Below are 16,181 nucleotides of genomic sequence, written 5' to 3' on the forward strand. Positions count from 1 at the left end.
CCTTAATTTTGACCCAATGTTGGATAAAACTGGACAAAAGACAAGTAAAAAGAATAAAGCGGCCAAATTTATGGTTAAATCAATGCAGGAAATGAAATTTATGGATATATGGAGGAGACAACACCCAAGAGAGAAGGAATTTTCATATTATTCGAGTAGGCACAAAACTTACTCAAGGACTGATATGTTTTTGATGTCGGCCCATATTCAAGGGAGAGTTAGGAAAACTGAATACAAAGCTAATTACTATCTGATCACTCACCCCTGTTATTAGCAATAGAACCGGAGGACATCCCACCAAGAACATAGATGGAGATTAAACTCCATGCTATTTAAAAGGCAGGAATTTAGGGAGTTTATTGAATGCCAAATTAAAACATATTTTGAAATAAACACAGAATCAGTGAAAGGCAAATTTATATAATGAGACGCAATGAAAGCCTTCATTAGAGGGCAGATAATAAGTTATATGACTAAGATGAAAAAGGACTACAATCGGGAAATAGAGCAGTTGGAAAGGGAGATAGTAAGTACAGAAAAGGAACTAGTAAAAAAGGATGATATAATGTAAAGGAGAGAATTGGCAGACAAAAAAATTAAATACGAAACATTACAAACGTACAAAGTAGAAAAGAACATAATGAAAACAAAGCAAAAGTATTACGAACTGAGAGAAAAAACATTAAATATTAGCCTGGCAACAAACAGAACAAGCTAAAAGAACTGTATTGGCATCAAGGAAAAAGGACAAATTACATATAATCCAACATAGATTAATGAAAATTTTAAGGAATTTTATGAACAATTGTATCAAACTGAGAACGAGGGGAAAGATAACAAAATAGAGGAATTTTTAGCTAAAATTGAACTGCCGAAATTGCAAGAAGAGTAACAAAACAAACTAATAAAACCATTTGAAACTAAGGAAATACAGGATATATTAAAAAAGCTGAACAATAAAACACCAGGAGAGGAGGGATTTCCAATAGAATTCTATAAAACATTTAAAGAGTTATTAATTCCTCATCACCTGAAAGTAATGAACCAGATAGAAGAAACAAAACATGCCAGATTCATGTAAGACAGCAATAATTACAGTAATACCAAAGACGGGGAAGGATCCACTAACACCAGCATCATATAGACCAATATCTCTACTTAACTCAGACTACAAGATAGCAGCGAAATTATTAGCAAACAGATTGGCCGATTGTGTACCTAAAATAGTAAAACAAGATCAAACTGGATTTATTAAGAGAAGACAAACAGCGGACAATGTCTGTAAACTTTTTAATCTAATTCACGCAGTTCAAAGAAATAAGAAGCCAACAGTGGCTGATGCTCTAGACGCAAAAAAACCCTTTGACAGAGTAGAGCGGAATTACTTATTTAAAGTATTACAGAAGTTCAATCTACCAGAAAAATATATAAATTGGATTAAAGCATTGTATAATGGACCGTTGGCAGAGGTAACAGTAAATGGATATGTATCGAACCAATTTAAATTAAGTAGGTCAACTAGACAGGGATGTCCATTATCCTCCTCATTGTTCACCTTAGCAATAGAACCATTGGCAGAACTGATAAGAACAGAAAATAAAATAAAAGGGATAAAAATAAAGGAGTATAAAATCAGTTTATTTTCAGATGACATCATAGTATACTTAACAGAACCAGAAATATCAATAAAAGAATTACATAAGAAATTGAAGGAATATGAAGAAATACGGGGTACAAGATCAACGCAAATAAAAGTGAAGTGAAGCCAATGAGTAACGTAGACTATACAGAATTTAAAAAGGAATCACCATTTAAATGGCAAGCACAAGCAATCAGATACCTAGGGATCAGGTTAGATAGTAACTTAAGCCACCTGTACAAACTAAATTATCAGCCACTAATAAAGAAATTGCAGAAAGACTTAGAACATTGGAAAGAATTACCGCTAACGTTGACAGGGAGGGTAAATTGCATCAAAATGAACGTGTTCCCAAGGATACAATACTTATTTCAAACGTTCCCAATTCCCTTAACAGAAAAATTATTTAAGGAACTAAAGAGAATAATAAGAAAATTCTTGTGGAAAGAGAGGAATCCAAGGGTAGTGTTAGATAAATTAGCAGAGAGGTATAATCAAGGTGGTTTACAGTTACCAAATTTTAGAAATTATTATAGAGCTGCACAATTAAGATATTTATCAGATTTTTACCAGACAAGGAAAAAACCAGACTGGTCTAAGATAGAACTAGATAAAATAGGGGAAAAGGTACCGGAACATATAATTTTTAAGTGGGATGAAAAGCTGGTGCAATATAAAAACTGTACTGCATCATTTACTTAATACATGGAAGAAGATCCGCTTAAAGGAAAAAAAATGAATGATAAAATACCAAAATTACTATTGACACAAAATCCGCTAGTCCCTTTTACAATAGACAACCTTTCCTTTAGAGACTGAGAGAGAAAAGGAATCAAAAGAATAGAAAACTGTTTTTTGGGAAATAATTTATTAACATTTGAACAGTTGAAGTACAAATATGGAATAACTCATGGTACAATGTTTGCATATCATCAACTGAAATCTTACTTAAAGGATAAATTGTGAAACAGCACCTGAAGGAAGCAGCTTTGAATACATGATTACAGACACAATGATAATCAAAAGATTTATAACCAACATGTACATTAAGCTGCAAGATAAGGAAAATGAAATAAACTATAAACCTAAGTAGAAGTGGGAAAAGGACCTAAACAAAGATAAAAAATGAAGTATAGGAAAAGTTATGTTCTGGAACCATGAAGAATACAATAAACAAGGTTATGTGCAGCACGGTCCTTTCTGTCATTTCAGAGAAGGTTGGATGTGTTCATGGAGGTGAGGGGGTTGTTGGCAGAGAGCGGGAGGTTTGAGCTAGTGGAATTGTTCTATTGAACCGGAGCGGACTCGAAAGGCCAACATGGCCTGTTTCCGCTCCGTGAATGGTTATATGGTTATGATACAGTATAATTGGTTACACAGGTTATATATCACTCCTATAAAATTTTTTTAAAAAATGGGATCCAACATTATCAGATAGATGTTTTCGCTGTAAGAAGGAAATAGGAACAACATTACATGCAACTTGGGCATGTACGAAAGTAAATAAGTTTTGGGAAGAATTAAATCAGATACTAAATAAAATTACAAAAAATAACATACCAAAAAAACTAGAGATATTTCTTTTAAGTAACACAAGTAGAGAATTAGACCTCAAATTGGATAAAGTGCAAAAAAAATTCATTATGATAGCCTTAGCAGTAGCACAAAAAATGTATAATGTCAACTTGGAAAATGGAAGAGACCATGAGTATACAGCAATGGTACATGGAAATGAATAAATGTATTCCATTGGAAAAAATAACATATAATTAAAAATAAAGTCACAATGTTTGAACAAATTTGGGAACCATACATGGAACATATCAGAGAGAGCTTGCCTCGGACCTCCATCCCCTAAAATGAAAATGATAAGAAGACAAAACGACTAGATTCAGTGTATAATAAAGATGATGCATTTTTCTTGTTTATTTTCCTTTGTGTGAAAATATGGTTATGGTTTTATTGTATATGTTGAATATTTATGGGTTTTGGAGAGGGGTGGGTAGAGGGGACAGAGGGAAAGGGGGAAAAAAGGAGAAAAGACCATTGTGTAAATTTAATGAGAAACGTTTGTACGTATTTTGGTTGATATGGTTCACAGTGTGAAAAAAAATTTTTTTAATTTTTTTTAAAACTTCCTTTCATGTACCTTTCTTTTTAAAAAAATGTATAACCCATTTTTGTGATTTCCTATCATATTTTGTCCCCTTCAAGCATACAAAACCATGAAGTGAAACATGTCACTGAAAATTCATTTCCTGCATACACCCTTGGACTTCTTCCCTACTAATCTTGGTGCAGTCAGTGACAAGCATGGAAAACTGGTATCCATCAATGCTGGCCGACTTGTTGGGACACTGACATGAGAGGCATCAAATGCAGAGTACAAATGAAAATTAGCAGTAAAATATTTTCAGGTCAGTTGACAGCATCTTTATGCAAATAACCATGCTAAATTTAATAGAAGTTCATTTGATGCATCTCAAACGGCCTATGTGATGCAGCAAATCTGAAATTATCTTTGTGTTCAGCTTGAAGTTGTCTGTTAGGAAGCAAACCTTTTGGGGAAAAAAAAATGTTTCCCAGTGTTATCATCCACATGACACTATTATAGCAAGCTGCAAATGCCCTCGAGTGCACTTACCGGTTGCAACAAGTGAAAGTATAATAAGAAAGCTTCATCCTCCTCACCTTTCCCCAGCCCCAAAAATGGTAAATGCTAACATGATCCTTTTATAAACTTTGGAATTGTTCACCTACCTGTATGTTTACAAAGACCCCATGGTATGTCTCGTAGAGAACTTTACTGCCTTTTACTTTGAGTGGGAATTCAAAGGGGATTTCAGTCCGGCCACTCGGAAGCTTTCCCGACTTGGCAACTTCTATATTATTGCTGATAAGCTGGATGGGCTACAACAGGAAAAAGATTAATGTTAAAATTTCAAGTTAACTTGATCCAAAAGGGTTTGGGGAGATAAAAGAGGAAATATATAGCCTGCAACTGTGAAAAAATAAATAGTTAACAGGTTTCATCAGAACTAGGAAAGACTAGTCCAAATCTAGAAAACAACCTGCCTGCATTCAAGTTTCATGCTTCAAGTTGCAAAGAGAGGAAAGGATTGCTGAGAAAAAAGGATCAGTTATGGGTTTTTTTTTTACATATAACTAATGTTATTTTTCTGTCAGCAATTGTCACACTTTCCTTCCTTGAGTGGCCGTTCACACAGGAACGAGTAAAATTCCAAAATTCAGGATTTTACCGCGAGTTTAGACTAAATACCTGAGGTGCGGTATTTATGTAAGCCGGATGTGGGACGCCATTGCATCGACAGTGACATATAACGTCATCAGTGACGTGAATCATCTGCGTCTGAAATATTCAGCAGACAGAAGAGCAAAATGGTTCTTGATCCCCAGATGCTAGCAGTGGGTATGTATAGCTCTATACAAATGTACCTCTGCTGCAAGTCGTTTGATGTCTGCAGGCTGCACATTTAAAAATCCCACATTGCAATGTCACGCACTTTACACGTCATCAAGCATCATAAACATCCTATTAATTTGCCTATTGCTACCAATCGCCTGCAGTTTAAAACCTATGATGTCTAGGGGTCCAGGAGGTAAAATATCAGAATGGGAATGAGTTCCCTCACTTCCGTTCCGATCCTTTACACAGACTACGTTCCAGAATTTTGGGAATAATTTTCTGGAACACAACGGCTGTGTATAAAACTTAAGTGATAGCATGAAGACAAAAGGAGACTGAATGATGCAAACAATTGTGGTGAGAACCGAATAAGAATAGTAAAGACTTGTAAAGCACTGATAATCTGTCTGGGGGTGGTGGAAATGGAGGAAAATAAAGAGACCAAGAAAAACAATGATGGAAAATACAAACACGACAAACGTTTAAATTCTGAAACAAAACCGTATATTTGCAACAAAGGTAAAAGGACTGCCTAAAGAAATCTCTTGGTGCCTGCCACATTGACCACCACCAGTGGGCTGATATCGCCTCAAACCGTGCATCTTGGCGCCTCACAGTTCGGCGGACGGCAACCTCCTTGGAAGAAGACCGCAGAGCCCACCTCACTGACAAAAGACAAAGGAGGAAAAACCCAACACCCAACCCCAACCAACCAATTTTCCCCTGTAACCGTGCCTGCCTGTCCCACATCGGACTTGTCAGCCACAAACGAGCCTGACGTGGACATTTACCCCCTCCATAAATCTTCATCCGCGAAGCCAAGCCAAAGAAAATACTGTTTGACCTGTTCTTTCACAATTGTGTTTATACAATATGTTAGAAATATCTTGCAGGTCAAAGGGGGAAGTTGACTTAATAGGTTAATGACAATTTATGGGAATACAAATTGAAAAAGTTAGCTGTTTGAATTTGAATTCAATCTAGAGTTTGAGACGAGATGCAGTCCCCAGTTTACATTGGGCTTTACGTAAACAGTCCAAGGCACCAAAAAGGTAACATTGAATAGGAATAAGCTGGAGACAAAGCAATTGGAAGATCAGGGTCAACTTTGCAGATGGCCAATCATAGGTGTTCAACCAATCTGCATTTTATTGCTGCAAATTATAGACTACATCACTGGCAGTACACCAAGCTGCAAGTTCAATGGAGGCATTATTTCATTTTGGAAGTGGTTGGCTCCGATTGGGTGGGGTGGGGGGGGAAGAGAAGGGGGTAAAAGGGAAAGTGTTGTACCACTTGTCGTTGCATGGAGTTTGGAAGAAAATGCTTCATTTGTAATCCTGAAAGCAAAAAGATGGAAGGATGCGATGTCTGGTGGCATTTTCACCCACTAATTGTAGAGGCTGCTATGTGGACAGTGATGGTAAACGAAACCTAATCCAGGACAAGGAGGGAAAACAGTCCTAACATATGCAAGTAGGATTAAAGTTGACAGACAAAAAGGCTGCCGTGGGCATTGTGGGCTAAAGAGATTCTTTCTGTACTGAACAAATCCAGGACTCCAATTGTAGTCCTATATTGAAGGAACCAATAGACATGTGACAAAGAAACTTTGTCCAATGATCTGACCGCCCCATGTAAAGAAAAAATTTCAAGCAAGTCTCATATTTTAGCTCAATAATAAACTGGTACAGTGGAACCCAAATTTAACAATAATTCGGATAGAACACAGCTAGTCATTGGGCTCCAATGTGCTGCTTAGTGTCCACATTCCGTCCTTTGAGATAGGACGCTAAGCGAGCCCATTTTAAAAGATGCAGTACCTGGGATGGCCACCCTGTGGCGCAGCGGAAGTTTAGAAATGGTGCGTCTAAATGATAAAGTACAGTAATGTTGATCTTAGTGGGGAATTCATCGCATGGATGAAGGGGGTGGTCCTTCAGCGACAGGGTAGGGGGGGAGAATGGGAGTTGAGTGCTGCTGCGAACAGGGGAGTTTCTGCCACGATCGATCGATGTGTGTATATATTGTACACAGAGAAACCCCGATTTAGCGCAACCCCGCTTTCTTCGCGACGCAATTTGTTTTTTGGTCCCCAACTATCGTGTTATAACAGGGTTCCACTGTATTTGAATGGTACAGTAGAGTCACTATTTACCAAAAATCAAAGGAATAGAGAATGACATTCCAGAGAAAGGATAAATGCTACGAGAGTAAATTCAGATTTTGCGACAGAAAACAACGGAACATGTCCTTTTACAAAATTCAAATAGATAGTCTGCACGATGATCTTGAATAATAGTTCAACTTCACTTACTTTTACAGAATTGTAGAAGGCTTCAAATACACCAACGCTCTTTGCACTGAGCTGGAGACTAACAGTGCCGTCCATGATCAAGGTGATACCCTGGTGCTGGATGAAATCTTTATTGGATAAAATAATAACTCCTGATAGAGTCTCCTGCAATAAAAGCAACACACATCAAGATCCCTGGCAGTGTACAATTCACAACATGCAGTACAGGTATTCCTTGATCTTTAAAATGATTTGGTGAAAATCTTAATGGGAAATTGATTTTTTTTTAAATAAAGTTATTTCAATGTAAAATCTCTGTGAAAGCTCCAGAGTTTAAACACTTGAAATACATCAACAAACATTTTTAAAAGTTTAATACAAACAAATTAAAATCTAAATTCAGGTAATAAAATACATAAGAGTGTAGGATTTACATTTCCAAGGAATTCACTAAATGAAATATACACCAACTTGAGTGCCAAGAGAATTTAACAGATTGTCACAGTAGAGAATCTTGAACGAGAAGGCTAGCTGCTCAAAATAAAGCTTCATCTACTTTTTCGATGCTCTTCAAGAAACATCTGAACAGTATTGGCTGAAGAACAACAAACAGAATCTTCTTTGAGGCAAGCTCTTGATAAATCAGGTGAGCAAATATCACAAGCAGGCAGGAATGCAGAGTTAAGGTACCAATCAGGTCAACCATGATCTAATTGAATGAGATAAGGGCTGCTGATGGGGGGGGGGGGGGCTCCAATGATCTACACTGCTCCCAATTCATAGTTGCTTTGTAGATCAAAGAGGCAGCAAGGAACATGACGATCAGTTGATGGTGTTGGGGTGAATTTAAGATGGATGGAGATTGGAATGTTGAAAGAGAGGCTATTTCTTGTGAATGTTTCTGACAACTGATCAGCAAGTGTGGATATTTTGTCACATCTCATCTTCATATGCTAAAACTTTAAACAAAGCACATTTTCAACGATGCAGCCACATTTAATGCCGTGTTCTATATTGACATCATTGTTCTGGCTAGAGTCATTTGGAGGCCACAGTAAATATGATGACCATTTAGAACATGGAACACAGTTTCTCATCATTCAAGCCAGGTACATGCTGACCATGTGACCAATCCAAATAATCCTGCCTGCATGGGATGTATCATTCCTGCCTGTTAAAGGTCTGTCTAAATGTCTCTTAAACACTCCTGTTATATCTACTTCCATCACCTGCCCCAAAAGCACATTATAGGCATCTACCACTATCTTTGCAAAATAACTCCTCTTGCAGATCTCCTTTAAACTTTGCCCCACCCCCACCCATCCTGGGAAAAAAAAACCATCTACCCCATCTCTGTCTCTCAATTTGTATATATTTCTAGCATTTTGTCCCTCAACCTTTGATGCTCCAGCGAAATCCATCCAAGCTCTCCAAATAACATACTCTCCAATCCAGGCAATATCCTGAACAAATTCTGCACCTATCCAAAGCCTCCATGTCCTTCTTGCAATGCAGCAAGTAGAGCTGTGCACTGTAAATATGGCCAAAGCAAAGGTTTTACTCAGCTGCAATATGACTTTCTGACTTTTACACTTCATGCCCCAACTGATGAGGGCAATATGCCATAAGCCTTCTTTATCACCCTATCTGTACTGCACTTTCAGAGAGCCAGAGCCTTGCATCCCAAGATCCCTTTACACATCACTGCTATTAATGGTCCCATTCCCTTGCATTTGACCTCACAAAATGCAACTTGTCTATCTGCCATTTCTCTGCCCAAACTTCCAATTGACCCAAATTCTGCTATATTCTTTGACAACTTTTCACTATTCGCAACTCCACCAATTTTTGTGTCATCTACAAACTTATGGATCAGACAATCTACATTTTCATCCAAATTATTTATGCACATCACAAACATTGGTCCCAGAAATGATCCTACATTAGTGGGTCTCTTCCTTTTTTTCTCACTTACATACTATCTTTAATAATCCCTTACAGAGGATCTAAGGTGGTATGTGAGTGGAAAAAACTTTGAGAACCACTGTCCCACGTTCAATCTCAATACACACAGGAGAGATCATGTGGAACAACCTCCCCACGAATCACTTACAATTCAATTACAAGATGTGACAAGTGATTGATAGCCCATCCGAAGTGGTCATTACTGTCTTTGGTGATGCTGGTTTTCAAAAAATAACAACCATTTTGTGCGCAATCGAGAACCAAATGGATTCCATGTTGCAGTCTCAAGTGTATTAAACTCCTAATTCATGGACTGCTGCACTGCTATTGGAACACATTCATCTATAGTTAAACACAAAAGCCTGCAGACACCATGATTGAAGTTAAAACACAATGCTGGAGAAACTCAGTAGATCAAACAGTAAACATAGTAAAGATACATAATCAACGCTTTGGACTTGAGCCCCTCATCAAGGTATGATCCAAATAAATAATATATTCTTTATCAGAGTTGATACATCTTTCAAGGTGCAAAGCTGTATGCCTATTAACTAAGTCTTTTGTCTTTCCCCCCCCCCCCCCCAATATGACCCATTGCATTCGGTGTACCTCTGATCAATGGTCTCAGAAGACCTCATGGTCACGTCAAATATGATACTTGTGCCACACTGAACAAATATCTATGTGCATATAACCAATTAAGGGTTGCGCAAGAAAGTATCCTATCAAGTAGCTGTGACAACACATTACCGTTTTGAGGCTATTGCATCAAGTAGTCACAGTCTGTGCAAATATTACGTTGCTATCATTCTGATCAATAGATGTCTTTATTGACGCAGGCATTCTGACGACGCAATTGTCGATTACACCGATAAATGTCAAGTCTGCTGTGATATTGAAGTGGGCACAAAAGAAATAGCGAAGTGGTGCTCCTTTATTATCAATGATTCCCATCAACTATACATTCTCCAACCATCTCTCTCTCTACTCCCAGTCACCAGACACAAACACCCCATACCAACTGACAGGTAAATGGTCCACAATACGTCTTGCTAAAATCATCCCCTAACCCACAAGCTGTACGGAAGTGCGTCCCCCTTTGGACCAAGTTTATGCCAGTTATCTGATGTGTTTTCTTCTGTCTCCATAGATTATGGTGTGAACAATATATAGAGGTAAACATCCATCTCTAGATCTAGATCTCGGTCTGCTAATGGTCGGGACTGGACTGCATGGCTGCAGCTGGAGGTGAATCCACGTACACTCAAAAACAAATTCTGTCTAATATTGCACAGTTTTTATTACATGACAATAAAGGAATCTTGAAACCCTCCTCAGTATTTGTTAATACTGTTTACATCAATGTGAAAAATTGCCATGTCAGAAACTCAGGTGCTCCAATGGAACTGTACTCAATTAAATTCTTGTAACTCCAGGAGAGAACAAGGGCAAAGCTAATCTGATACAGTTTCCTTTGACAACTAAATTAGCTACAAAATTTAATCAACAGGTTAAGACTTGAAAACAAGGAAACACAAAACATTGTTGGATATTATTGCTCCAAGTTCCATCAGAAAGAAAGCTGAGCCTCACACACCAATGTTGCCAATAACAACACAAGAAAAACACCAAACTGCTTTAATGAACAGTGCCCAAAAGTGTCCAGTCAACTTTCCCCAACATCATAATGTCACCAGAAATGGATGTTATGACATTGAAACATACAAGATGGTTTTGTACTCAATTTGAACAGAAAACTGGCAACACAACTCCAATTTGGTCAGCTTAACTGTAAAGTACAGACCATAATGAAGATTGGAAAGAGCATCTCCACAATCTCTATCAGTATTGGAGCCCCACAGGGCTGCGTTCTTAGATCTACTCGCTGTAGATCTGTGACTGCAGCTCAATACGACAACACAACCATCTATACATTCGCTGACAACACCAAGGTAGTGCGTTGTATTAAAAAGGGGCAATGAGTCAGCTCACAGGAGGGAGATTGAAAACTTGGCTTGCATTCAATATCACCAATACCAAGGTGCTGATTGTTCACTTCAGCAAGGGAAACCAGAGGGGTACGATCCAGAGATCGGTGGAGGATCAGAGTTGATGAGGGCGAGCAAATTTTTAAGTTCTTGGGAGTTACTGTCTCAGAGGATCTTTCCTGGACTCAAAACATCAAAGGCATTATGAAGAAAGCACATTAATACCTCTACTTCCTCTGAAGTTTGCAGAGGTTTGGTATGACATCGGAAACCTTGGCATATTTCTAGTGTGTGGTGGAAAGTGTGCTGACTAGCTGCATCATGGTCTGGTATGAAAACACCAATACTCCAGGGCGTAAAGCCCTGCAAAAGATAGTGGACACAGCCCAGGTAATCACAGACAAAACCCTCCCCTCCGTCGAGAACATGAAACCATAGAACACTACACAACAGAAACCAGGCCATTTAGCCCTTTTAGTCTGTGCCAACCATTATTCCATTAGCCCCAATGACCTGCTTCCATTCTATAACCCTCCAGACCTCTCCCATCCATGTATCTATCCAATTTATTCTTAAGATCGAGACCGCATTCATCATGTCAGATAGCAGCTCATTCCACACTCCCACCACTCTCAGTGAAGAAATTCCCCCTAAGCCTTTCAATCTAAAGCCATGACTTCTCATACTTATCTTCCCCAATCTGTGAAAAAGCAGACTCGCATCCACTCTGTCTAATCTTAATCTTGTAAACTTCGATCAAATCTCCCCTCATTCTTCTTTGTTCCAGGGAATAAAGTCTTCTCTGTACTCTTTAACAATTCACAGGGAACGCTGCCATCAGAGAGTAGCAGCAAACATCAAGGATCCACATCACCCAGCACATGCTCTGTTCTCACTGCTGCCATCAGGAAAGAGGTATCGGTGCCACAAGACTCGTACCACCAGATTCAAGTCCAGCTGCCTTTCCTCTTCCATCAGACTCTTCAACAATAAACTCAATCAGTTACTCATTTAGGACTTACTTTTGCATTTTATTGTTTATTTCCTCTCTGTATTGCACAGTTTGTTTACATTTGTTTATGTCGATGGGTCATCATACAGGAGGGAGACTGAAAGCTTGGCTCAACGGTGCACCAACAAGCTCCCACTCAATGTCACCAAAACAAAGGAGCTGATGTTTGACTTCAGGAGGGGAAATCCAGAGTTGCACTACCAACGAGAGGTAATTCTACCTCACCCACAGGAAAAAGAATCTCAGAGTTGTATATGATGCATGTACTCTTGACAATAAATCTGAACTCTGAAATACAAGTTACTGTTGTGATGCCATATTCTTTCCAGCAGAGGGCAGCAATGATATACTGAACAAATACATCAGATGCCAAGCTCCACTCATTCACAACTTTTCAAAGCATCTTGGAGAAAGGAAGAGCGGCATAATTAGCGAAGCGGTTAGTGCATCGCTGACACAGTGCCAGCAACACAGGTACAAATCCAGCACTGTAATAGTTTGTATATTCTCCCAGTGTCTGCATTGATTTCCTCCAGGCACTCTGTTTACTCCCACCATTCAAAACATACCAGGGTTGTAGGTTGGACAGTATGGGCTGTGGGCCAAAAGGGCCTGTGACCACGCTGCATGCTAAATAAAAAGGTTGGCAGCGTCTGTGGAATCATGTAATGCCTTGAATAGAATCATGTCCTCAGGACGTTCAGGGGAAACAAAAGGAATGGTGCACAAGGCAAACTCAATGGATTTGCTGCTAGTTACTGGTTAAGCTAATGACAAATTAATGACACGAACCCAAGTTTAGATCATTCTCTCTCCTCTCACTATCCATCCCATCCGCAAAAGTTAACCCAGATCCAAGTTTCCTATTTGCACACCTCAAATGGCGACTGATTTAGCTCAAAGTTTATATCTAGCGATGGAGATGAAAATGATTCCCAGAGATCCACAAAGAGAAAGTTGGGTTCAAAGAGACATGATAATGATCGATAAAAATGTGACTGGTCAGAGTATTAAAAAAAATGTTTTGCCATTTAATAGAATCAAAATTAATCTGATTTCTGCCATGCCTCCATAATATTCAAGTTTCCGGTCCAATTATGTCAGTTTTGAATTCACTCACTGTCAAAAGCTAAACATTCACACTTCCCCTGCAATAGTAAAAGGTTCCCTTCCTCATTCCATCCACTGAAATACAGTATCAAACTTTGATCTCAGAATTTAAAAATCAAATCGTTAATCTGTAGACAATGCAGTAAAAATTTTCTGGATAAATTCTCAATCTGGGAGTCGGGTGAAACAAAAGTCTGTAGATGCTGTGATTGCAGTAAAAACACAGAAATGCTGGACAAACTCCGCCAAGCTCGCAGCATCCATAGGAGGTAAAGAATATTTACCGTTTCAGTCTGGTAGAATTGGATTTTCAAAGAATGCAAACTATTTCAGGATAGGAGATGGATAGAGTGTCTCAAGTTAAGAGAACAGTTACTGATTTTTTTTTGCTTAGCTTTTAAATTATATATTCAAACTGTAGACTGTGAACATTAAATCTTTGAATACAATCAGGCCTGGGTCAGTACAATATTAAACACGATCAGACTCATTGGAAAATTCAGTAAAATTATCAAACCGGGAAAGAGCTTTGGGCAAAGGAAGGTACAAAAGCCTGAAGTCGGAAACAACTGTTCTTCAACTAAAAAGTTCTCCACAGCTAACAGGTTCACAAGCCTCCCCTTGTGACACTGATCAGGGGCTGCTCTGATATCACAAAGGAGTTTTCTGCACAGTTCTTTTGACCAAGGATAATTGTATATTATCTATTTATTCTCTTTTTAATTAAGTAAACTATTGTAATTGCTTCTTCTCCCCCCCATACCAGTTCAGCTTCAGCAAGAATTTCAATGAACATGTACTTTTGTACAATATATATGTGACAATAAACTGATGATCATAATCAGGGAAAAGAAAACCAGTCTCAAGTCACATCAGATTTTCTTTCTCATCTTGCAGCTTAGCAATAAACAATGCAATTAATATTATTTGGATCCAGGGAGTGGAGAACAGAGACAGCGTTCCCCACAGGGTCCAACCGCCCAGTCCTACTGCTGTCAACTCTGTACAGGCTTTAAATGGTCTGTTAAAGGAGTCAATAGTCTTTATTTAAAATCCTGAAACCGCAGGTCTGGGGCCCAAGGTGGCAATGCCTGTGTACGGCAGTGGCCAGAAGGGATGCAGACTCGAGGGAAGCAGGGAACTAGCTCGAGGCATCGGTAACTGCAATAGATCAGTGCTTGCAGAAAGCCACATCCATGTTGGTAAAGGGAATCAGGCAAATGTTTGAACGTCACGGTCTGTGAAGTGTGTATACGAGCGGGAGAATGTCGTTGGGTAAGCAGCCACTGGTATTGGAGTCCCTTGTACCCAATGTGCCTGCTTGCAACCTTATAGTTTTTATTTCATACCGTGTAGAAGATAAGTGGCCACTGGTATTTGAGTCCAACCTGGGTCAGATGTGAATGTCTATATAATTATTTAGTAGTGGAGTAATTAAGTATCATTTGACATCTTCCCCTGTTTGTCTCCCATGTGTTCATTAACTTTGATTGTTACTCACTTGTGTCCAGACTCGTCTCACTGTGAACCCACGGAGCTCGACTTTCCAAACACAATAGAAACCCACACAAAGCTGCGGGCCATCAGTGACTTGAGGTCAAAGAACTCACATTAGGCTGTGGGCCGCTGAGACTGGCTGATGGGAACCAGGTACAGAAACCAGGATTTGAGAGCGTGCTGAGGGCAAGAAGGGCTCCCGAAGGGCCCTGGGAGCTTGAGGGGCATTCTCATTGTGTTGGAAATTTGGATCTGGTCTCCGATTGCTGATAGCTTGAAATAAACTGGAGTCTTGTGTGGCTGCGGGAGTGCTGGTGGTGAATCCACAGACACTTGGTAACTCTTGGCAGACTCCCTTTTGCATCTTTCTCTGACTGTAAGCAGCATCAGGCAATTTTAATGGCAATTCTTTGCCTTATAACATACTAAATGCAATTTTATGTAATATTAAATCTGTTTTATTATATGACAATAAATAGTATCTGATTTATCTTTGTCTCTTTCCAACAGTTTATCAACTTGAACATCTAGTATGATGTCGTGCACAGGACAACCTCTGCCACAGTCAACAAAACCCTAACAAGAGGGTATAGTTCCACAAATACAACACAACTTTCAAAGGAAACATTGCTATCACCCAAAGAAAGCTTCTGAAAGATTAAAAATCTCAAAAACACTGTAAAAGGCAACCACCAATATCATTTTAACTGCAACTTTAGAACTGACAGCAAATAACTCTGCAACTTATAGCAAAAAGAAAACATCAGCCCTACCTGCACTTGAGCTGCTGCGCACAAGTCTGGGCTGAGAACATCACACAGAAAATATAACACGCATTACCACAGATTTTAAACCATTGCCTTAAGAATGCCCTCAGAACTTGGTAGCAGAAGGCAATACTAATGTTAAAAGTGAAACAACAAATTAGAAAATGAAGACAGCTGAGAATTTGAGAGCAGAAAGTTATTAAAGTGATGGAAGATTAAAACTACAATGGGTTTGCATGGAGGTTGAGAATCACAGTTTAATGGGGAGCAGTGGAATAGAGGTGATGGGAGAAACAAGTTAAGAGATGGGTAGAGGAACTAGTTTAGGAAGGCAGGTGGTGAGGCTATGAAATGGGTCCAGCGGAGTGGGCAAGAAGGATGAACTGTGCCAGGGAAGGAGGGAGGAAGGGGGGGACGTGCCAGGGAGGGAGGGAGGGAGGGAGGGAGGGAGGGAGGGAGGGAGGGAGGGGGGACGTGCCA

At 39.1% G+C, this 16,181-nt stretch overlaps 1 protein-coding gene across 5 annotated transcripts in view; it reads right to left on the bottom strand.

Annotated features, from left to right (window-relative positions):
* The window catches only part of vps26c (VPS26 endosomal protein sorting factor C), a 70,004-nt gene that overhangs the window by 19,724 nt on the left and 34,099 nt on the right, over window positions 1-16,181 (bottom strand). For 3 of the 5 annotated variants that reach the window (XM_069888890.1, XM_069888889.1, XM_069888891.1), the window contains 2 exons: window positions 7,384-7,527; window positions 4,400-4,549 (listed from right to left, as the gene is read on the bottom strand). In XM_069888890.1, the coding sequence (XP_069744991.1) occupies window positions 4,400-4,549; window positions 7,384-7,527 (294 nt within the window). Of the gene's footprint in view, window positions 1-4,399; window positions 4,550-7,383; window positions 7,528-9,475; window positions 9,494-13,954; window positions 13,974-16,181 lie in introns of those variants that run through there. The other 2 variants (XM_069888892.1, XM_069888893.1) reach the window with 2 other exon arrangements.

Source organism: Narcine bancroftii, chromosome 7, assembly GCF_036971445.1.
Source record: "Narcine bancroftii isolate sNarBan1 chromosome 7, sNarBan1.hap1, whole genome shotgun sequence".
NCBI lineage: Eukaryota > Metazoa > Chordata > Chondrichthyes > Torpediniformes > Narcinidae > Narcine > Narcine bancroftii.